The 24,751-nt window shown below is 40.8% G+C and overlaps 1 protein-coding gene across 2 annotated transcripts; it reads right to left on the reverse strand.

The window, feature by feature from the left end:
• Positions 1-7,011: 7,011 nt before the first annotated feature.
• Positions 7,012-18,081, reverse strand: LOC106575843 (uncharacterized). Of its 2 annotated transcripts, none has more exons than XM_082963681.1 (5): positions 17,764-18,081; positions 15,439-15,765; positions 14,780-15,345; positions 13,147-13,196; positions 7,012-12,722 (listed from the first exon to the last, which is right to left on the reverse strand). In XM_082963681.1, exons 3-5 carry the CDS (start codon positions 14,979-14,981, stop codon positions 12,321-12,323), a joined length of 654 nt encoding a protein of 217 aa, XP_082819807.1. In that variant the 5' UTR covers positions 14,982-15,345; positions 15,439-15,765; positions 17,764-18,081; the 3' UTR covers positions 7,012-12,320. The 2 variants fall into 2 exon arrangements, with proteins under 2 accessions (XP_082819807.1, XP_045555366.1); XM_045699410.2 differs by having other exon boundaries at positions 7,013-12,722; positions 14,780-14,908; positions 17,764-18,080.
• Positions 18,082-24,751: the final 6,670 nt, after the last annotated feature.

The following is a 24,751-nucleotide window of genomic DNA, read 5'->3' on the forward strand; positions in this document are numbered from 1 at the left end:
ACCAAAGACATTTATCATTATATCCAACTCTGTTAGACCAAAGACATGTATCATTATATCCAACTCTGTTAGACCAAAGACATTTATCATTATATCCAACTCTGTTAGACCAAAGACATTTATCATTATATCCAACTCTGTTAGACCAAAGACATTTATCATTATATCCAACTCTGTTAGACCAAAGACATTTATCATTATATCCAACTCTGTTAGACCAAAGACATTTATCATTATATCCAACTCTGTTAGACCAAAGACATGTATCATTATATCCAACTCTGTTAGACCAAAGACATTTATCATTATATCCAACTCTGTTAGACCAAAGACATTTATCATTATATCCAACTCTGTTAGACCAAAGACATTTATCATTATATCCAACTCTGTTAGACCAAAGACATTTATCATTATATCCAACTCTGTTAGACCAAAGACATTTATCATTATATCCAACTCTGTTAGACCAAAGACATTTATCATTATATCCAACTCTGTTAGACCAAAGACATTTATCATTATATCCAACTCTGTTAGACCAAAGACATTTATCATTATATCCAACTCTGTTAGACCAAAGACATTTATCATTATATCCAACTCTGTTAGACCAAAGACATTTATCATTATATCCAACTCTGTTAGACCAAAGACATTTATCATTATATCCAACTCTGTTAGACCAAAGACATGTATCATTATATCCAACTCTGTTAGACCAAAGACATTTATCATTATATCCAACTCTGTTAGACCAAAGACATTTATCATTATATCCAACTCTGTTAGACCAAAGACATTTATCATTATATCCAACTCTGTTAGACCAAAGACATTTATCATTATATCCAACTCTGTTAGACCAAAGACATTTATCATTATATCCAACTCTGTTAGACCAAAGACATTTATCATTATATCCAACTCTGTTAGACCAAAGACATTTATCATTATATCCAACTCTGTTAGACCAAAGACATTTATCATTATATCCAACTCTGTTAGACCAAAGACATTTATCATTATATCCAACTCTGTTAGACCAAAGACATTTATCATTATATCCAACTCTGTTAGACCAAAGACATTTATCATTATATCCAACTCTGTTAGACCAAAGACATTTATCATTATATCCAACTCTGTTAGACCAAAGACATGTATCATTATATCCAACTCTGTTAGACCAAAGACATTTATCATTATATTGAATGTGTTTTTTCTTCATTTGAGTTGACATAACATGACATAAATTCGTAAAGTCTTCATAAGCACTACAAAGGGTCATGTGACAGATCTGACTGTACACCTGGTTCTTTACCAAATGTGGCATAACCTTTTTTCTACCCGTTTATATAGCATCACATTGGCTTATGGATGACTTATGAAGCATCTATAGGGCTTCATTATTCCTTACATTTACATTTACATTTTAGTCATTTAGCAGACGCTCTTATCCAGAGCGACTTACAGTAGTGAATGCATACATTTCATACATTTTTTTTCTGTGCTGTCCTTAAAGGTTATGCCTGGTTTTATGTGGGACCTACATATTTTAGTGGTCATACCCTGTCTCTTAACCTGAGCCCGAGCAGCAGATCATGGTCTCATGTTGAAACTAGATGAATACATGTGGATTCAATCCGTTCATAACAACCAGTCCGAAACAAGATAATAGCTTAGTGGGAGGTGTAGCTAATTATGTGCTATATACTATACATCCACTAGAGGGCACTCTAGATCATTTTCTGTAAATGAAACCTTTAATTACCCCATACAGCGTTAACTCTGTAGTGGGGGTTCTAATAGAAGAGACTTTAAGGCGGTCCACCTGTTTTGTATTTATATAGTTTTCAGATCTCTAATCTTGGTCCTCTGATGTCAGTTAAGCACATTTTTCAGACACACTCGTTTACCTGTAAAAGTATGTGAAATATCCAACTTCCTCCTGAGAGCAGAACAGGGAATTGAGACATGAGAATAACAGGAGGAAGTTGTCCCCCCTGACTCCCCTTTCCCTGTTATGGTGCTTGTATAGTACCAACACACGCACACAAACACGCACACACACCCCAGCTAGACTTTATTGATTGCCTTATGATGAGGGTGATTAAAAATAAATGTTCATGGCAAGTTTTCTGCTCAAAATCTTTTCAGGTGTTGTTTTTCTCACTTCTACACATCCTCCCCTCCTCAGTGTCAGGAGTCAGCCACACAGTCTACTATAGGTGTAGGTCTATACATCCTCTCCTCCTCAGTGTCAGGGGTCAGGGGTAAGCCACACAGTCTACTGTAGGTGTAGGTCTATACATCCTCTCCTCCTCAGTGTCAGGGGTCAGGGGTCAGCCACACAGTCTGCTGTAGGTGTAGGTCTATACATCCTCTCCTCCTCAGTGTCAGGGGTCAGGGGTCAGCCACACAGTCTGCTGTAGGTGTAGGTCTATACATCCTCTCCTCCTCAGTGTCAGGGGTCAGCCACACAGTCTGCTGTAGGTGTAGGTCTATACATCCTCTCCTCAGTGTCAGGGGTCAGAGGTCAGCCACACAGTCTACTGTAGGTGTATGTCTATACATCCTCTCCTCCTCAGTGTCAGGGGTCAGGGGTCAGCCACACAGTCTGCTGTAGGTGTATGTCTATACATCCTCTCCTCAGTGTCAGGGGTCAGGGGTCAGCCACACAGTCTGCTGTAGGTGTAGGTCTATACATCCTCTCCTCAGTGTCAGGGGTCAGGGGTCAGCCACACAGTCTACTGTAGGTGTAGGTCTATACATCCTCTCCTCCTCAGTGTCAGGGGTCAGGGGTCAGCCACACAGTCTGCTGTAGGTGTAGGTCTATACATCCTCTCCTCAGTGTCAGGGGTCAGGGGTCAGCCACACAGTCTGCTGTAGGTGTAGGTCTACACATCCTCCCCTCCTCAGTGTCAGGGGTCAGGGGTCAGCCACACAGTCTGCTGTCGGTGTAGGTCTATACATCCTCTCCTCAGTGTCAGGGGTCAGGGGTCAGCCACACAGTCTGCTGTAGGTGTAGGTCTATACATCCTCTCCTCAGTGTCAGGGGTCAGCCACACAGTCTGCTGTAGGTGTAGGTCTATACATCCTCTCCTCAGTGTCAGGGGTCAGCCACACAGTCTGCTGTAGGTGTAGGTCTATACATCATCTCCTCAGTGTCAGGGGTCAGCCACACAGTCTGCTGTAGGTGTAGGTCTATACATCCTCTCCTCAGTGTCAGGGGTCAGCCACACAGTCTGCTGTAGGTGTAGGTCTATACATCCTCCCCTCCTCAGTGTCAGGGGTCAGAGGTCAGCCACACAGTCTGCTGTCGGTGTAGCTCTACACATCCTCTCCTCCTCAGTGTCAGGGGTCAGGGGTCAGCCACACAGTCTGGGTGTTGCTGTATAGTAGCACTTGGTGGGTGCACATATCAATCACATGTATTTATAAAGCCCTTTTTACATCAGCAGATGTCACAAAGTGCTCCTACAGAAACCCAGCCTAAACCCACATCCACGTGTCTGTCTGTGTGTGGGGGAGGGAGGGTGCTATCAGAGTCAGGCTTCAACAGTTATTTCCACTCACAGACCACAAAGAGGTGGCAGGAACAACCTACGTCCACCTCACACCATGGGACTGAAGTGGTTGAGACCAGAGAATCACCACGTGGTCTAAGTTTTGGATCACTGTTTTGAACTGAAATGGCTCATTTCCCAGATTCAGTGGGACGTTGAGACGTTGAGCATGGGGGAGCATGGTCTGTAGGGGAACAGGTGCTTCCCTATCTGACTGTCTTAAATGTCACTCATGTTTTGGTTGGGAAAAAACATACAGGCTTAATAATCAGGTTAACTGTATATGCAGTTCAGACGCAGTTAAACAAAACATAATACATAGCTTCATCCTAATTCATGTACAGTTCATCATTTAGGACAGTTCGTCGTTCAGAAAATATCATACATTTACTGAATAATACATTTAAAAAAGCAACAACACATATTTTATATAAAGTCTCATTTTAAATAGCCAGTCAATGGCAATCATCATTGCTGTTCTGTTCCAGTACATTCTGAGAGACCAGCCAAGCAGTGTCTTATACAAGCAGCACCATGGAAAGATTAACACTTATTTAAAATGTATTTAACCTTTATTTAACCAGGTTACTCTCGTTGATATAAAACAAATCTATTTTTCAAGAGAGACCTGGAGACAATGCAGATTCTCAGGTTAGACTTGCTATAAAAGGAAAAAGAACAGAAATGAAACAAGTCTTATCAGAGTATGATGCCTTGTGGGGTTAACTGTGTTCACAATACAGCCTTTATGATGTGATCACACACAACATTATCATGTATGTGTTCCGTGCAGCTCAGTTGGTAGAGCATGGCACAAAAAAAGTTTTTAAAATGTGTGCACTCACTACTGTAAATCGCTCTGGATAAGAGTGTCTACGTACAGTGGGGGGAAAAAGTATTTGATCCCCTGCTGATTTTGTATGTTTGCCCACTTACAAAGAAATTATCAGTCTGTAATTTTAATAGTAGGTTTATTTGAACAGTGAGAGACAGAATAACCACAAAAAAATCCAGAAAAACGCATGTCAAAAATGTTATAAAATGATTTGCATTTTAATGAGGGAAATAAGTATTTGACCCCTCTGCAAAACATGACTTAGTACTTGGTGGCAAAACCCCTGTTGGCAATCACAGAGGTCAGACGTTTCTTGTAGTTGGCCACCAGGTTTGCACACATCTCAGGAGGGATTTTGTCCCACTCCTCTTTGCAGATCTTCTCCAAGTCATTAAGGTTTCGAGGCTGATGTTTGGCAACTCAAACCTTCAGCTCCCTCCACAGATTTTCTATGGGATTAAGGTCTGGAGACTGGCTAGGCCACTCCAGGACCTTAATGTGCTTCTTCTTGAGCCAATCCTTTGTTGCCTTGGCCGTGTGTTTTGGGTCATTGTCATGCTGGAATACCCATCCACGACCCATTTTCAATGCCCTGGCTGAGGGAAGGAGGTTCTCACCCAAGATTTGACGGTACATGGCCCCGTCCATCGTCCCTTTGATGCGGTGAAGTTGTCCTGTCCCCTTAGCAGAAAAACACCCCCAAAGCATAATGTTTCCACCTCCATGTTTGACGGTGGAGATGGTGTTCTTGGGATCATAGGCAGCATTCCTCCTCCTCCAAACACGGCGAGTTGAGTTGATGTAAAAGAGCTCCATTTTGGTCTCATCTGACCACAACACTTTCACCAGTTGTCCTCTGAGTCATTCAGATGTTTATTGGCAAACTTGAGACGGGCATGTATATATATGTATTCTTGAGCAGGGGGACCTTGCGGGCGCTGCAGGATTTCAGTCCTTCATGGCGTAGTGTGTTACCAATTGTTTTCTTGGTGACTATGGTCCCAGCTGCCTTGAGGTCATTGACAAGATCCTCCCGTGTAGTTCTGGGCTGATTCCTCACCGTTCTCATGATCATTGCAACTCCACGAGGTGAGATCTTGCATGGAGCCCCAGGCCGAGGGAAATTGACAATTCTTTTGTGTTTCTTCCATTTGCAAATAATCGCACCAAATGTTGTCACCTTCTCACCAAGCTGCTTGGCGATGGTCTTGTAGCCCATTCCAGCCTTGTGTAGGTCTACAATCTTGTCCCTGACATCCTTGGAGAGCTCTTTGGTCTTGGCCATGGTGGAGAGTTTGGAATCTGATTGATTGATTGCTTCTTTGGACAAGTGTCTTTTTTACAGGTAACAAGCTGCGGTTAGGAGCACTCCCTTTAAGAGTGTGCTCCTAATCTCAGCTCGTTACCTGTATAAAAGACACCTGGGAGCCAGAAACCTTTCTGATTGAGAGGGGGTCAAATACTTATTTCCCTCATTAAAATGCAAATCAATTTATAACATTTCTGACATGCGTTTTTCTGGATATTTTTGTTGTTATTCTGTCTCTCACTGTTCAAATACACCTACCATTAAAATTATAGACTGATCCTTTCTTTGTCAGTGGGCAAATGTACAAAATCAGCAGGGGATCAAATACTTTTTTCCCCCACTGTAAATGTGCATGATGGTATTGAGAGGTAAACTCCCATTACTGGCCTAAACATGCACCTAGGGCTCACCTCATCTACAATACTGTGCTGCAGGGGTGTCAAACTCATGTCTGCAGGTTTTTGGTTTTTCCTTTCTATTCAGCCATAGACAAGCAGGTGAGGGGAGTTCCTTACTAATTAGTGACCTTAATTTATCAATCAACACTGTTAAAATGAAGTACTTTGTAATGCCAAAACTTGTGGCAACTGAGCTGCCACCAAATTGAAGGAGACGAAACCTTAACTTTGCTGGAGTGTTGAAACACATCATCCTGAGATGTTTTGAAACATGACATGGTGTGGTGTGCAGCACCTTGCCAGAGACTGGGAGCACTCACAGAAAAGGTTGAAAACACTATTATGGTGTGTCGAGTCCTGTCCAGAATTAGATCCCTTCTCTTTCCTCTATTTAAAGCTTCTAAACTCCATTCTGATGTTTTGAATCCTGTCTAGTGCAGAATTAGATCCCTTTGTCTGAAGTGTCTTAATGTTTAACATTGTTATGTATTTGATAATTTGACATCATATACCGTTTTGGGCCGGCATTGTCAAGCACAGTGTTCAAGTCACCAGCAGTAATTGGAGGTTGAACTGCAAAAATGTGGGATTCTACACTTGCCTCCACCATTAATAATCTCCACCATTAATAATCTTGAATGTAGGAATGGGTGCTGTCAATTTGCCTGACGGTTTAGATATCATGATCCATTATACTTCATGGCACAAGCTCAATACTAATATAGAAATATACTTGGGTTTCATCAAACATGCATGAATCATTGTGTGAAAAAATCATAAAGTCCCCCAAAAAAATATTACACACAATCCTCTAAAATCAGAGTCACGTGACAATGAGTTCAATCACTCATTTTCTTTCTTTGGTTATAGTCATAAAAAATACTGACATTTTGAGCAACATGTTAAATTTGATTTATTCTTACATTGATATGATTGCATACATTTTCTGAAATATATTTTTGGGGTATTTTGACAGTTATGAAATGACAGAGAGGATACAGATAGGTGGGAGAAACAGATTGAAGGGTTGGAGCGGGGAATTGAACCCCGTTCTTCGGGCTCTGCACAACTTGCATTCATTTTTATTAAGTATATGTTTGTTTGTTTTTTGGAGGGGGGGTTCAATTTCAATTCACCCCTGAATAATTTCTTACAGTGTGGCTGTGTGGGTGAGTGGGTAAAATTCCAGCAAAATGTACCATCTGACTGCACCTCCTGATTCTAATCTGTCTAAATAAAGCATTGAAAAAAAATATCATATCATCAATCAATATTTAGGATTATAAACCATTTGCATTTATAAACTATTAATTGTATGAGAAACACAGTTTTTGTGTTTTGATGCTGCCTTTTACATGCACTGAAACCACAAAAAGTGTTTTCACAACACTCTTAAAAAAACACCAAGTCATGTTGATGAACCACTTTGGGTCTTTCAAAGTACTTCATTTCTGTTTAAAACACATTCTGTGTATTAAAACACTTTCATTGGGTTTACATTCAAACACCCTCCAAACACCAGATCTCAGTTTAGCTGCACTATTTTCCATGGTTTCGTTACACAATCATGCATGGTGTTTTGAGACTTTCTGTTTTTATAGTGATGTAGACGGGAGGAACAAAAACCCGCAGACACTCGGCCCTCCGTGGAATGAGTTTGACACCTGTGCTGTACTGTAAAACAACACAGTCTCAATCCCACCATGTCAGGTGTACTTCACGACACTGTGGTCAGCCCTGTGTTTCCTGTTCAAGGCCCTGTGTCTTTGTGATGGTTAGGAGATCACAATCACATATAGTAAAGCACACACTCACGCAAGCACATAAACACTCACATCCCATCTACTAAATGTGGTTACTTGGAAGTTGTGGGAACGTACATTTTTGGTTTCCTATTGGTTCTGCGAAGGAAGCCATACGTTTCCTGACCGGTAAAACGGAAAGTGAAAACTTTGCCTGTTCTGGGAATGTTCATTTTTAGCTTGCAGGGAGGTTCTGAGAACGTTTACTATGGTTCCCTGAACGTTTTGGAATTAGTCCACTGCGTCACCAAGATGGAGCTAGCATGCCATGTATTTTTACTGTTACAAAGCCGTTCATTTTAATCTATTCAAACATATCCCATTTCAAAGGAAACAAGCACCCATTAAGGTCAACACACCTGAACACACTTAACAAGATAGAGTACAGAGAGAGTTTTGTTGATGTTGAGAATGGAATGTATATGTTTTTAAATAACATTCTTAGAATGTAACTAATGTTTGCTTGTGCTTTTTATGGAAAGTTTTCTTCATGATCTAAGAACATGACTTTAAAGTAAAGATTCACCCATTTTGAACGTTATAATGTTTTTGTGCATCTCTGAGTGATGTTCTATCGATTCCCTGGGTCATTTCATGTGTATCTGAGTTATTGCCGTTCAAGCAGGCAGAAATTCGGCCAGTATGATGTAGCATTGTGTCAAAGTGTCTCTCGCTACACTGGAAGTTAATAGGAGTATGACTTTTAGATCGTTAAAACGTCTATCATACGTGTCAGATTCTAATACTGGCCGATGTCATAACGTGGGAGGATGTCTTCTCTCGAATGAGCCATTGACCATATTTTCACGATATTCCTACCTTGAGAGATGTGTAATTGAACAGAGGGTCTAACACATTTCTCCTATTTGTCTGCATCTTCAGTCCAGGGTGTATTGCATGGTGCCGTTGTGAATGTCAGACTCCACTCTGTGAGGCACATCAATCTGCAGGTTTAACATGGTGAGATTGTAGACTCCTAAATTAATATTGCAGTTTGTTTAGGCAATTCTAAAGCTAACTAGCTTCTTCACATGCTGATATTGACTTTGGTATTATTGTGTGTAGCTACGTTTGCTAGCTAGCTACTAGCCAGCCAGCCCATAGAGAGAGCATTGCATTGTGTTTTTTTTAGTCATCTTGAGCTGCAACAGATTTCCACAATGATTTTCACGTTGCTACCAACTTTATTATAACGACAAAATAAAAAATGTGTTCACAAAAAATATTGTTCTCACATATTAGTGTTATGCAACACTGTAAATTATAGGAATGAGTGGTTTTGGGTGGATTTTTCCTTTAAATAGAACCATGAGGAAACCTGCGGAAAACATTATGCTGAAGTATGGTTCTTAGAACGTTATGTGCTAGCTGGGTATCCTGCACCATTCACAGAACATTGTGGGAAGGATGTGTGCAAAATAATCATAGGACAAGCATACTCTCATGAAGGTCTAAGAAATATATGGTTCTCAGAACATTATGTGCTAGCTGGGATAACACATGCACACACACATGCAGGAACAGTAGATCAGGCATGAACACACACACACACACACACACACACACACACACACACACACACACACACACACACACACACACACACACACACACACACACACACACACACATACACACACACACACACACACACACACACACACACACACACACACAGACACTGAAAGCTTCTCACTGCATCACAGGATATGCAACCGTGTGCTGCAGCATGTGGGGGTTTTGGTTTGTGTAGCACAGGAAACCTCCTAATCACATCCCAGCACAAGAGGTAAACTGCAAAACACCCTGCATAACGACAGTAACACCTCAACTAAACCCAAGGCCAGGGGATTGTCATCACTCACAGTGATTTCACTGAAACTGGTTGATTACAGTAAGGAATGGAGAATAGTAATATTGCAGTGAAAATGATATTATAGTAAATCAAATCTGATTATTTTTTTAAATAGGTAACACGCAATCACAAAAAAATGCATTAAAAAAAACAATCAATCACAGTTACATTCACAGTCAACTGATTTTCACTTGATTACAGTGCAGTAGAATATTTCATGTAGGCCTCAAGAATCAACCTCTGTAAGAAAGTTTTACCCAAAAGACCATAGTTAAAGCTGATGTTATCATTGGTAGAAGTTCAAAGTTCAGAGGCAGCCAGCTGATCGATTTCTGTAATACCAAGTATGGGTATCTGCAGCCCAACATGGCGACAGAAGTATGGGAGAGTGGGTGTATGGAAAGCGAAATCAGCTAATTGGGCAGATTTGTTGCCACTGAATACTGTTTCACATGGCTGATTGGGCTGCAAGACGAGTCGATAAGCTGGACCAGCGCACCGGGGTTGTATCGACATGCCTGCCGACTTGAAGTGCTTCCTAATGGGTATCATGCAGTGGAGGCTCCTCAGAGGAGGAAGGGGAGGAACATCTTCCTTAGTGAATTTCATAATAAATTAAATAGTAAAACATTTTTAAAAAGTTAGCCTTTTTAGAAAAAAATATTCTAAATATATTCACGTCACCAAATAATTGATTAAAACACACTGTTTTGCAATGTAGGTCTACAGTAGCCTAAAGAGCACCATGTTGTAGCTCTCATTCATAGGTTGAGGAAACCTCAAGTAGCCTAAACCTATTGATGTTACATTGAACTGGGTGAAATGAATATGAATGATAGTCATCCAATAAGCTGTAATAGAAATAAGGCCATGCTCATGAAAGAAGAAAAAAAGACCTCATCCCTCATCAGGGCTCCTGAGTGGCGCAGCGGTCTAAGGCACTGCATCTCAGTGCTTGAGGCGTCACTACAGACACCCTGGTTCAATTCCAGGCTGTATCACAACCGGCTGTGATTTGTAGTCCCATAGGGCGGCGCACAATTGGCCCAGCGTCGTCCAGGTTTGGCTGGTGTAGGCCGTCATTGTAAATACGAATTTGTTCTTATATGACTTGTCTAGTTAAATAAAGGTTAAAATAATAATAATCTTAAATGGCACCGATCGCCACTGGTATCATGGTCATTCATGTCACAGGCGGCAGCTAACGTGGCAACGTTTTCTCTCAAATGATTTTATTTAAAAGAGGATAGCAGCCTACACAAGAAGTAACTAATATTGATAACCATCTAGATGTCACCTTGATACATACAGTACATACAGTCTACTACTCAATGGGGAGGGTACGCATGAAAAACAACAACACCAGAAGACAGTACCGTTCGCTCCCGCTTGACAGGCACTACTGTCCGGTAACGGCATGGGAAGTAGCTACCTAGTAGCCAATATCAGAGTGACAGTAATATATCAGGGTGACAGTCACAGTAATATATCAGGGTGTCAGTCACAGTAATATATCAGGGTGTCAGTCACAGTAATTTTTCAGAGTGCCAGTCACAGTAATATATCAGGGTTACAGTCACAATAATATATCAGGGTGACAGTCACAATAATATATCAGGGTGACAGTCACAGTAATATATCAGGGTGACAGTCACAGTAATATATCATAAGTGACAGTCACAGTAATATATCAGGGTGACAGTCACAAGTAAGAACATGCGTACAACCCATAAAGCAACAGTACACCCATCATCAATACTTCAATTTTTTTTCTATTTTTTATTTAACTAGGCAAGTCAGTTAAGAACAAATTCTTATTTACAATGATGGCCTAGGAACAGTGGGTTAACTGCCTTGTTCAGGGACAGAATATAGGATTTGACCTAGCAACCTTTCGGTTACTGGCCCAACGCTCTAACCACAAGGCTACCTGCCGCCCCAATAAACAATCTTCAGTTTTAAACCGGAAAATTTACAATTATTCGTGTAATTCTAATACTCAGACTCATCCTCTGGCTTAAAAATAGAAGTCCCAACTCTCGCAGTATGGTAGCTCAATGTGAGGTACACTCGTAGAAAAAAGGGTTCCAAAAGGGTTTTACGGCTGTCCCCATAGGAGAACCCTTTTTGGTTCCAGGTAGAACTCTTTTGGATTCCATGTAGAACCCTCTGTGGAAAGGGTTCTTCATGGAACCCAGAAGGGTTCTATCTGGAACCAAAGGGGGTTCTTCAAAGGGTTCTCTGATGAGGACAGCCAAATAACCCTTTTTGGTTGTAGATAACACCTAGTTGTGTGTCACAGTCTGGTTGAGTGGCAAGAAATGGAAGAGAAAAAATACAGCTCAATCAAAACCGTCTGACCTATAGCAGAGCACTTTGACACACCCACTCCTTTCCACACGCCCACTACTTCCCTTTCGACACACCCACTCGCCCATACTCCGGTCGCCATATTGGGACGCAGCGACCCCCTTCTCGTAATCAGGGAGAAACAAAGACCAGTAGGACTGTGGCCCTCTGGGAAGAGAAGTTTTACTTCCTGGTTCCAGGGCTCAGGACACTCGTATGGCTGCGTACTCTGAGCCCTCCTCCTGAGGCTGTGCAGGGCGCGGTGCGGCTCGAGGCTTTACCTGATGGTTGAGCGCTGCGTACATGATATCACTCTCTTCCTCTTTCTCCTTCCCGTTGCTATAGGTATCATCCCTGTCCACCGGGACAGCTACCTGATTGGCTGCATCTTGGACGGGTGCCGGATGAGTGCGACGTGGGCCCCTGGCAGGTGCGTTGTCATAGATACAGTCCGGCGGTGGGGTGGGCTGGGCTTGCGCCTGGGCTTGGGGCCAGGGCTGGGCTTGGGGCCGGGGCTGGGCTTGGTGGGATCGGATGCTTGGTCTGTGGTGGGGTTGGGGGTTGGGTCGTGGGAATGCTTGCTGGGTCATTGGTATAGCCATATACTGCAACAACAAGTAAGCAACTTTAATACTCTGTGTATTTGCAAACCCCACTGTTGATTATAGTGGGCCACACCTGGGACTGACAGACAAGGAGAGCACCAAAAGACTCTGTTACATACTGTAAACACATTAAACACCATTCAGAATCTGTACTAATAGTACTAATGCAGGACATTTTTTTTTTATTTCACCTTTATTTAACCAGGTAGGCAAGTTGAGAACAAGTTCTCATTTACAATTACGACCTGGCCAAGATAAAGCAAAGCAGTTCGACAACATACAAAAACACAGAGTTACACATGGAGTAAAACAACATACAATCAATGATACAGTAGACAAAAATAAGACTATATACAATGTGAGCAAATGATGTGAGATAAGGGAGGAATGAAAGGGAGATGTGTAAAGTGTATGTCTGTTTTACCCGGTTCACTGTTTGGTCCTCTTTCCTTGACTTCCTGGCCGGACAGGCACCTGCAATTTCAAGGGAATCATGAACAAAACATTGAAATTAGATATCATGTCCCAGATATAAATGTCTGTATTAATATACTATGGTCATCATTAGTCTGTGTTGATATACTATGGTCATCATTAGTCTGTATTAATATACTATGGTCATACATTAGTCTGTATTAATGTACTATGGTCCTCATTAGTCTGTATGAATGTACTATGGTCATGCATTAGTCTGTATTAATGTACTATGGTCCTCATTAGTCTGTATGAATGTACTATGGTCATCATTACTCTGTATTAATGTACTATGGTCCTCATTAGTCTGTATGAATGTACTATGGTCATCATTACTCTGTATTCATGTACTATGGTCCTCATTAGTCTGTGTTAATATGCTATGGTCATCATTAGTCTGTATTAATGTACTATGGTCATCATTAGTCTGTATTAATATACTATGGTCATCATTAGTCTGTATTAATATACTATGGTCATGCATTAGTCTGTATTAATGTACTATGGTCCTCATTAGTCTCTATTAATATGCTATGGTCATCATTAGTCTGTATTAATGCACTATGGTCCTCATTAGTCTCTATTAATGTACTATGGTCATCATTAGTCTGTGTTAATGCATTAGTCTGTATTAATGTACTATGGTCATCATTAGTCTGTATTAATGTACTATGGTCATCATTAGTCTGTATTAATGTGCTATGGTCATCATTAGTCTGTGTTAATATGCTATGGTCATCATTAGTCTGTATTAATGTACTATGGTCATCATTAGTCTGTGTTAATATGCTATGGTCCTCATTAGTCTGTATGAATGTACTATGGTCATCATTACTCTGTATTCATGTACTATGGTCCTCATTAGTCTGTATTAATGTACTATGGTCATCATTACTCTGTATTAATATACTATGGTCATACATTAGTTTGTATTAATGTACTATGGTCCTCATTAGTCTGTATGAATGTACTATGGTCATGCATTAGTCTGTATTAATGTACTATGGTCCTCATTAGTCTGTATGAATGTACTATGGTCATCATTACTCTGTATTCATGTACTATGGTCCTCATTAGTCTGTATTAATGTACTATGGTCATCATTACTCTGTATTAATATACTATGGTCCTCATTAGTCTGTGTTAATATGCTATGGTCATCATTAGTCTGTATTAATGTACTATGGTCATCATTAGTCTGTATTAATATACTATAGTCATCATTAGTCTGTATTAATATACTATGGTCATCATTAGTCTGTATTAATGCACTATGGTCCTCATTAGTCTCTATTAATGTACTATGGTCATCATTAGTCTGTGTTAATGCATTAGTCTGTATTAATGTACTATGGTCATCATTAGTCTGTATTAATGTACTATGGTCATCATTAGTCTGTATTAATGTGCTATGGTCATCATTAGTCTGTGTTAATATGCTATGGTCATCATTAGTCTGTATTAATGTACTATGGTCATCATTAGTCTGTGTTAATATGCTATGGTCATCATTAGTCTGTATTAATGTACTATGGTCATCATTAGTCTGTGTTAATATGCTAAGGTAATTGTGAGCATCTTACCTTTACAACCACGCAATGAGAGCATGGATATGGTTATCACCACGATGACAAACACCACAATCCCAGCCGAGGAGTAAACATAAGGCCACACCCACTCCAGGAAGCTGTCCCTCTGACTCAGTGTACTGTCTATAAGAGAAAGAGGAATAATTTCCACTATGAACAGGTAGGAAATGTCCTCCCACCCCACATTTGAATTCATAAAAGCTATAGGCCAAAAAAATATACAAATGCAGGAAATTAGTTTTCAATGGCAAAATAATTCTGCCTGATTACACACACGCAGACACACACATATTTTAAATCAAAATGACGCTCCTGAAGAGGAGGTTTGACTCAACATGGATACTAGGTTGGTAGTTTTAACTGGCTGTTAGGGTGTTACTGGTTACCACAGTGTTTCAGAGTTAGGTGTGACATAGCATTGTGTTGTGCCTTGATGTATATTCATACTGCAGCACATTTATATCCTGTGTGCAATGCATGCTGAGCTATGAAGAGTCACAATCTCCTCCTACTGGTTGTTTCGTTCTTCTGATAGACAACTGTGGTGTCCTCAACACTCTCTGAAATGTATACAAATTGGGACCCGGTCAGGGAGGCTATTGCTAATGTAATATTGTTATTGTATGTATTTCAAACAAAAAAAAATTGCTTACCTGAGACAGTAACATTGACAGAATGACTCACAGAGGCTTCATTTAATGCACACCTGTATAGACCTGCATCGTCTATGGAAATGCTGGTGAAGACCAGAAATAAGATCCCTGTAGTGTTTGTAAAATTGGTCCACTGTGTTTGAATGAGAGTTGTTGTGTTGACAGTATTGCAGTTGTTTGATTCATCAACCTTACACCATAGTAATGGTGGTTGTAAGTTGGAACATAAAACAACAGAACAGTTAATCTTCAGTTGTTTCCCAGGTGAAGCCTTCCATACTGTGTTCCGTGTCACTCTAATCTCTGGGAAACAATCAGAATCTTGACCTGCAAAGAATTAAACTGAAGTAAGTCACTGCCTGACCAATAGTCCCCCATAAGATCCCCCATCACCTCTATATCAAATCATACACACACACAAAAAAAATAGATAGTAATAATGGCTACAAGGATAGGCCTTAAAATGTCTTTATCTGGATCGATGGTGGTGGAAAAAATGTTTTACTGAGATGAGAGGTGATTAAAGATTGCAGACAGGTGAGGGAGATTTTCCCCTACATCAGAATTTCCCCGTGGTATCAGTGAAAGTGACATGTTCATGACTAATAGAAGGGGGATACATACAGAGAGATAAAAAAAAGGGACAAAACACATTTCACATCCTGATGAGTGGGAACTCAATTAGCATAAAACAGTGGGACTACAGGTTCTAGGGAACTGAGATTCAACCCCACCTGCACTTATTCTGTGCTGCATCCTGTCTCAGACTAAATAGGACCACCTCATCATACCATGGGGGAACTTATCACAAACCTAAAGACATTCAGACTTCATAATCGTCACTGAGGAACTGAGTATATCCAAAATGGTCTCAGTTTAAGAGGTTAACTCATTATAACTGACCATCAATAACATTCAGAATGTCAATTAGTGGCAAGGAGTGTCAGACATCCCAGTATCAATGAGAGGACAGTAGAGGTGACAAAACGATAGCATCATATACCACTTGACTGTAGGCCTACCACTCAATGGCACACAACTCGATTATACCTTCCGACCACACAGGAAAGCCACAGTAGGGCTATAATAAAGATGCACTATGCAGAAATTGTTCCGCCATTTCCTGGTTGCTAAAATTCTAATAGTTCGCCTAATTTCAGTTTATGTGACAAAAAAAGCAAGTATAGTGTAGAGAATCATCGTACCATCTAAACCGCTCTGAAATATATTTTCCATACCCAAAAAGATTGTATTTTCAGCTGTTTGAAGCTGGTGTACAAAACCAAAAGTACAAGACTCAAAAAACTAAACTTAAAAACAGGGAGCATAGAAATAGCGCACATAGAACATATCTACTGCTTATTAGACTTGATTTGAATGAGAATGACCGATCTATAACTCACATTTCTATGTGAATTTTGTTGGGTTGCCCAAAAAGTGACATATCACAGCTTTAATAGAGACCATTGGTATCAAGTTATAATAACTTAATATAACAGTGGACAGCAGGTAGTCTAGCAGCTAAGAGCATTGGGCCAGTAACCAAAAGGTTGCTGGTTCGAATCCCCGAGCCGACCAGGTAAAATCATTTGTTGATGTGTCCTTGAGCAAGGCACCTAACCCTAATTGCTCCTGTTAGTAGCTCAGGATAAATTTGTCTGCTAAATTATAATTTAAATTAACTCATGATTGTTGTTGTTGAAATCATATAAATTAAAATACATGACACTAGTATTGGTATAACTGAGATGTGCCCCAAAAAATATTTCAGCTGGGTGTCAGTAAGCTACAATATCTCTGTAATGTCAATTATAAAATATTAATGTTGTTGATGGGTTCAAAATGCCAGTGTGAAATGTGGAGTATTTGCTATTCAGTGGAAACAAAATGGAAGCCAGAAGAGCGATTTGTTTCAACAACAACAACTGGAAAACAGGGAGGAGAACATTAACAACATAAATTATTCATCTTTAGGGAGGAAGATCGGGCGGACATTAAGATGACTTGGAACAAATTTTCCTACCCTGCTAATCTCTTATTTTTAGTCCCTTTATCTTTTTCTACAACAGGATATCTTTTTTTCTGTCATCGAGCTCTCACACACAAATAAAAAAAAGTGTTTTTTGCCAGGATGACAAAAACTGGAAGTCTTGAATGTGAGGATGGCATTTCAGATATTTACAAAAATGTTCACTCAAAGAGAACCACAGTTCTTTTATTTACCAGCAACACTTCTCTTACTTTGTGTTGGAACTGAACCAACCACAATATGCTGTAGTTTAATCACATACAAAAAGTTTTTTTTCTCCCCTGGGTCTAACTTACCATGGGCATCCCAGGGGAAGAGAAGCACAACCAAGATGGTGAGAGGTAGGCTGGTCCAGGACCAGCAGTCACGGGGCCCCATGGTGACTTGTAGCCCACAGGCCTTCTATAATCAGCAGGTTACACCAGAGGTGGTTTAGGAAGACAGCCACAGCATTGGTAGATGATCATCTCTGTGTGTGTGTGTGAGAGTGAGTGAGTGAAATACACTGTCTGTTCTCTCTCTCTCGCTCTCTCTTCCTCAATTTTAAATGTCTCTCACATCAGTCTTAACACACCCCAGCATCATAGTCTCTCCGTCACTGCACAAGTGTTTGTGGTAACATTTCTTCCGTTTTACTTCCTTTACCTACTCTCTCTTTCACTCTTTCTCTCTCTCCCCATGTGCTTCATCCTATCTCATCTACATAAAATTGACTGTGGTGATCACTAGGGGCGAAAATCTGATATCAACTTTGGAGGGGACAATTACATGAAATTTTCTCAAGAGCAATTCCTGAGGGGGACACCAAAAGTAGTGCTGTAACACATAGCCTACATTGTAATATGGTAAATGTATATTGAGGAACCAAAGAAATAAGGTGTTTGCCGTACTCCTAACTACCAGTACCCAAAACTACACAACTAATCACAACAGCAATACCTTTGCCTTTAACAAATCTTAGTTCAGACACCAGTTTAAGTTGAGATTGGGGGTATCCATGGCATTTTCCAATTATGTTCCTATTTTACAAGTAAAAAAAATTGAGAACCTTTCATAATGTTGCCAAACAAAGACTCAACAAACTTACCTGAGACTCCCTGTCTCTGCCAGTCTGTCCCTGCATATCTGTCCCCAACTCTGCTGTCTGTGTGCCATCTGTTGCCTGCTCTGCCTAATGACATCATTGTGAAACATTTCCATTAGAATTTCATTTCTTTCTTATGAACATTTTATCAACTAGTCTTTGAGATATTAGGCTACTAGGGTTCTTACTTTGCGTTTTGGTGTACTGAAAAATACTCTGATGTCCATCTTTTATTTTTCTGCCATTTTTCTACCTCGCTGGCTGGCTACTCACACACACAGTGTGTAGGTTATTTACAGTAGGAGATGGGCTTCTATCATCTTATCTTTTATCATTCTATTTGGGCTTCGATCTAAAAGGTAGCTAGCAAATGTGAAACGGATTAAAATGACAAGAGTTGACAGCTGTATGAGTTCACCATTTACACAACATATGCTGCAACTTTTGTAATTTTAATAGTTTGTTTCATATTGGCTGGCTTCCAACAATAGCTGAATTTGCAAAGCTAGCGAGCACCAATTCCGTTTCAGTGGTGTTTGCTATAATCTTTGCTACCCGGGTTAAATAAAGGTGAAATAAAATAAATAAATAAAAGTTCCCTTGCGACAATTTAGCTTTTGTAACGAGACCATTAAATATATTTAAGACAATGGTAGAAGAGAGTGTAGTTCTGTTCAGTTTGGACTTCAGTTTATCGCTAACCTTATCACAGGGACTTTGAAGCACTAATTTACATCATCTGCATGCTGATCTTGGAATAAATTGACGATAGCAAAGATTCCATCTTTGACGAGGCCACATAAATGGAATAGGTACTAGCTAGCTTAATAGTTAATATTCGCGCACTAGCTCTGCATATTCAGCTAGTGTGTGTGCGCGATTGACTGGATTAACCTCACGTCAGTTACGTTCATTGAGTGCCTTTCAGACAGTAGATACGACCCCTCTGTTACCTTGCCAACTAAGGAACTGGCAGTGGATCAAACCATTGTGAGGCAAAGGGTGGGGGGGTCGCAATCTTTTGAAACTTAAAAACGCGCTATTAAGTGTCTATAATCAGCACAATTGCTTTCATTGCGTATTATTAATATTATCTAAATTACATAGTTATGTTTCAGTGATATATTGGGGGGGACAAATCATATTTTTCCCAGGATGGGGGGGTCGTGTCCCCCCCGTCCCCCCCGGGATTTCCGCCCCTGGTGATCACTATAGATTAGATTAGGTTTATTCGTCAGATGCACAAGGTTGCAGATGTAATAGCAGGGTACAGTGAGATTCTTAAGCTCCGAGCTCCAACAGTGCTGGTCAAAGAGAAGTGGATGAAACAATAATACAAATAATAATACATACATATTTACAACTGTAACAATTATAAATGTCCATTGGGAGGTGGGGGCAGGATAAACGTCAGTTGGGGACACAGGGGTAGCAGGTAGCTGCCTAGTGGTGGCTATTCATCAGCCTGATGGTCTGGCGGTAGAAGTCTGACAGTTTTTGCCATGATGTACCTATACTGCCCACGTCTGAGTGATGGAAGCAGGGAGAACAGGCCGTGGCTCGGGTGGCTGAGGTCTTCTTATCACATACGACACCTGGTGTTGTAGGTGTCCTGGGGGGCAGGCAGTGTACACCCAATGGTGCGTTCGGCTGAGCATACCACCTTCTGTAGCGCCTTGCAGGCTGTGGTCTAGCCGACAGTATGCTCTCGATGGTGCTCCTGTAGAACACTGAGGGCCCTCGGGAACAGGCAGGATTTCTTCAGCCTCCTGTCAGTGTGGTTTGAAGAGTCGCTGTCGTGATTTCACCAGGGTGTCAGTGTGGGTTGAAGAGTCTCTGCCGTGCCTTCTTCACCAGGGTGTCAGTGTGGGTTGAAGAGTCTCTGCCGTGCCTTCTTCACCAGGGTGTCAGTTTGGGTTGAAGAGTCTCTGTCGTGCCTTCATCACCAAGGTGTCCGTGTGGGTTGAAGAGTCTCTGTCGTGCCTTCTTCACCACGGTATCAGTGTGGGTTGAAGAGTCTCTGTCGTGCCTTCTTCACCAGGGTATCAGTGTGGGTTGAAGAGTCTCTGTCGTGCCTTCATCACCAAGGTGTCCGTGTGGGTTGAAGAGTCTCTGTCGTGCCTTCTTCACCAGGGTATCAGTGTGGGTTGAAGAGTCTCTGTCGTGCCTTCATCACCAAGGTGTCCGTGTGGGTTGAAGAGTCTCTGTCGTGCCTTCTTCACCAGGGTGTCAGTGTGGGTTGAAGAGTCTCTGTCGGGCCTTCTTCACCAGGGTGTCAGTGTGGGTTGAAGAGTCTCTGTCGTGCCTTCTTCACCACGGTATCAGTGTGGTTAGACCAGTTCAGTTCCTCTGAGATGTGTACACCGAGGAACTTGAATCTTTTTGACCGCCTCCACGGTGGCCCTGTTACTATAAATCAGCTATGATCATGAACAGATAGATGCAGGATGTGAGACTAGTTATACAGTAAATGAAACAAATGTACATTACTGTAGACTAAAGTTATACACGTTATAGTAGGCTAAAATGATACACATTACAGTAGGCTAAAGTTAAGCACATTACAGAGTAGGCTAAAGTTATACACATTACAGAGTAGGCTAAAGTTAAGCTCATTATAGTAGGCTAAAGTTAAGCTCATTATAGTAGGCTAAAGTTAAGCTCATTATAGTAGGCTAAAGTTATACACATTACAGTAGGCTAAAGTGATACACATTACAATAGGCTAAAGTTAAGCTCATTATAGTAGCCTAAAGTTAAGCTCATTATAGTAGGCTAAAGTTATACACATTACAGTAGGCTAAAGTTATACACATTACAGTAGGCTACAGTTATACACATTACAGTAGGCTAAAGTTAAGCACATTACAGAGTAGGCTAAAGTTATACACATTACAGAGTAGGCTAAAGTTAAGCTCATTATAGTAGGCTAAAGTTAAGCTCATTATAGTAGGCTAAAGTTAAGCTCATTATAGTAGGCTAAAGTTAAGCTCATTATAGTAGGCTAAAGTTATACACATTACAGTAGGCTAAAGTGATACACATTACAATAGGCTAAAGTTAAGCTCATTATAGTAGCCTAAAGTTAAGCTCATTATAGTAGGCTAAAGTTATACACATTACAGTAGGCTAAAGTTATACACATTACAGTAGGCTACAGTGATACACATTACAGTAGGCTAAAGTTAAGCTCATTATAGTAGCCTAAAGTTAAGCTCATTATAGTAGGCTAAAGTTATACACATTACAGTAGGCTAAAGTTATACACATTACAGTAGACTACAGTTATACACATTACAGTAGGCTAAAGTTAAGCACATTACAGAGTAGGCTAAAGTTATAGCACATTACAGAGTAGGCTAAAGTTAAGCTCATTATAGTAGGCTAAAGTTAAGCTCATTATAGTAGGCTAAAGTTAAGCTCATTATAGTAGGCTAAAGTTATACACATTACAGTAGGCTAAAGTGATACACATTACAATAGGCTAAAGTTAAGCTCATTATAGTAGCCTAAAGTTAAGCTCATTATAGTAGGCTAAAGTTATACACATTACAGTAGGCTAAAGTTATACACATTACAGTAGGCTACAGTTATACACATTACAGTTGGCTAAAGTTATACACATTACAATAGGCTAAAGTTAAGCACATTACAGTAGGCTAAAGTGATACACATTACAGTAAGCTAAAGTGATACACATTACAATAGGCTAAAGTTATACACATTACAGTAGCCTAAAGTTATACACATTACAGTAGGCTAAAGTTATACACATTACAGTAGGCTAAAGTTATACACATTACAGTAGGCTAAAGTGATGCACATTACAGTAGGCTACAGTTATACACATTACAGTAGGCTAAAGTTATACACATTACAGTAGGCTACAGTTATACACATTACAGTAGACTACAGTTATACACATTACAGTAGGCTTAAGTTATACACATTACAATAGGCTAAAGTTACACACATTACAGTAGACTAAAGTTATACACATTACAGTAGGCTAAAGTGATGCACATTACAGTAGGCTACAGTTATATGTGACAGGTTAAAGGAAATACTCATAGCCTGTTATACATTAAAAAGTATTATTAAGTTCATAGTATGTGAGGATCTTAAAACATCTAAGGTTAAAAAGATCATGCATTCTGTATTAGTTGATAGAGATTGATAACATTCATAATTGTGTGAAAGTTAAAATCCATCAAGCGTACAAAAGGTAAGAATTGTAAAAGGAATGTGTAAACGTTATATTGATTACTTTATTTTGTGGTGCCTAATTGAAGGGGAAAAGTGTTAATCTGTGATCTACTAAATGCTCTTTAATCTATGAGCCTGAGATCGATTGCTCTGGTCTCCACCCAAGTTCGCGGGGAAATCGCGGTCTTTTCCTCATTACAGTAAAAGTTCTCATTGAGGAAACAATACCGTATCACCCTCGTGATTATTTCTCCCCTTTTTCAGGGGCGTAACATTTTTGGAGGCTCTGCTGAGATTGCTGCTCAGATGTCCAGTTTCCACATCCTGGTCGCTGAATTCCGAGCCAGCTAAATCTCCACATAACAACTCAGGCAGGCTGCAGTGAGGAAAGTGTTGCTGTTCGAGGGGAGCTGGAAGTTGGTGGTTAAGTACGTGTCAGCTGAGGCCATTGATCGACCATCAGAGACAGTAAGGACCATCTAATTCAGAGTCAACTCCTGCACAGTAAAAGTTCCTCCTGTTCTGTCAACATGACGACCGCCTTGGAAGAACTACAGGAAGAGGTAGTAGGAGAATTGCACACCCTGACTAAAGACAAGTTACTAGAGATATGTGATTTCCTTGACATCTCAGGCGAACAGAGAAGAGATGTTCAAGACAAATCCCGCATATCATTGATGACTCACATTATGAGGTTCCTTGAAAGAGAGGAAGCTGCAGAGTTAGAAGATGGTGGCATGTCGGAATTGTTGCTACTTAAAGACAAAATGACAGCGATGATCAGTGGCATAGATAACAAAACAGGGCAAACTGACCATGATATTGAAACAGCCGGAACACATCACAGAATAGAGGAACTGAGAACTGCAACCCCACAACAAGGGGTGGGAACTGAGCAGATTACTGCAGCCAAAGCCAGTGATTCTCTGCGTCAGCCCCAACCCCATGCTAATCTTCAGGTGAGCGTGCCGCTCTCACCCAGTGCACAGCCCAGCTCATACTGGCGCAAAGAGTTTAAAATTTCTGGTCAGATAGGTGAACCGGGCCAGAAAGATAAACTGATTTTTTCCAGCCTTGCCCATCAGATCGAGTATGGACTTAACAGAGGCTATCCTGAGGTAGAAATAGTAGACGCAGTAGTCAGGGCTATTTCTCCAGGCTCACAGCTACGCAGCTACTTGGAGGGTAAACCCCAGCTAACTCTTCCCACACTTAGATGTATCCTGCGTTCCCACTTCCAAGAGAAGAGTGCAACAGAGCTTTACAAACAGCTAGCTTCAGAAGCACAGCATAGCAAGGAGACCCCTCAAAGCTTCCTGATGCGCGTCTTAGATTTGAGGCAGAAAGTACTGTTTGCATCCCAGGAGTCAGAATCAGGGCTTAAGTATGACCCTGCTCTAGTCCAGCGCATGTGTTTACACACAGTCCTTACAGGTCTCCAGAGTGACAGTATCAGGATAGACATGCAGCCTCTCCTGCTAGATAGCGAAACATCAGATGAGGTTTTGCTAGAGAAGCTTAACATTGCTTGTGCTAATGAGATAGAAAGACGAAACAAAAGGCGGTTTAATTCCCCACAGCCTGCTACAACGGTAAGTGTAGTCCAGTTAAAAGATACGCCATCTGCAAAGTGTCCTGTGAAGGAAGCCAAAGCTAAGATACCCGCAGAACTGTTAACAGAGTTAGCTGAACTTAAGACAGGTGTAGCTTCTCTAAAAGGTCTCAGTGCAGAGATTGCTCAGATTAAGGAGACATTACAGCAGCCTATGTTTCAGTCACTGCCTTGTGCCTATGTCCCACCTCCAGTTAGGAGGCCAGATAGGGACCCCCAGCCACCTGTTTCCCAGCAGCACTATTACAGCAACTACAGTCAGCCCCAAGCACCTGACTCTGCTCAGCATCAATATGCACCTAACCTGTATACCAACCGCTCTGCTCAAGCTCCAAGGAGGTGTTTTGTCTGCCAGCAGGCCAGAACAGATGCACGCTGCACA

Source organism: Salmo salar, chromosome 17 (genome assembly GCF_965601325.2).
Source record: "Salmo salar chromosome 17, fSalSal1, whole genome shotgun sequence".
Taxonomy (NCBI): Eukaryota; Metazoa; Chordata; class Actinopteri; order Salmoniformes; family Salmonidae; genus Salmo; species Salmo salar.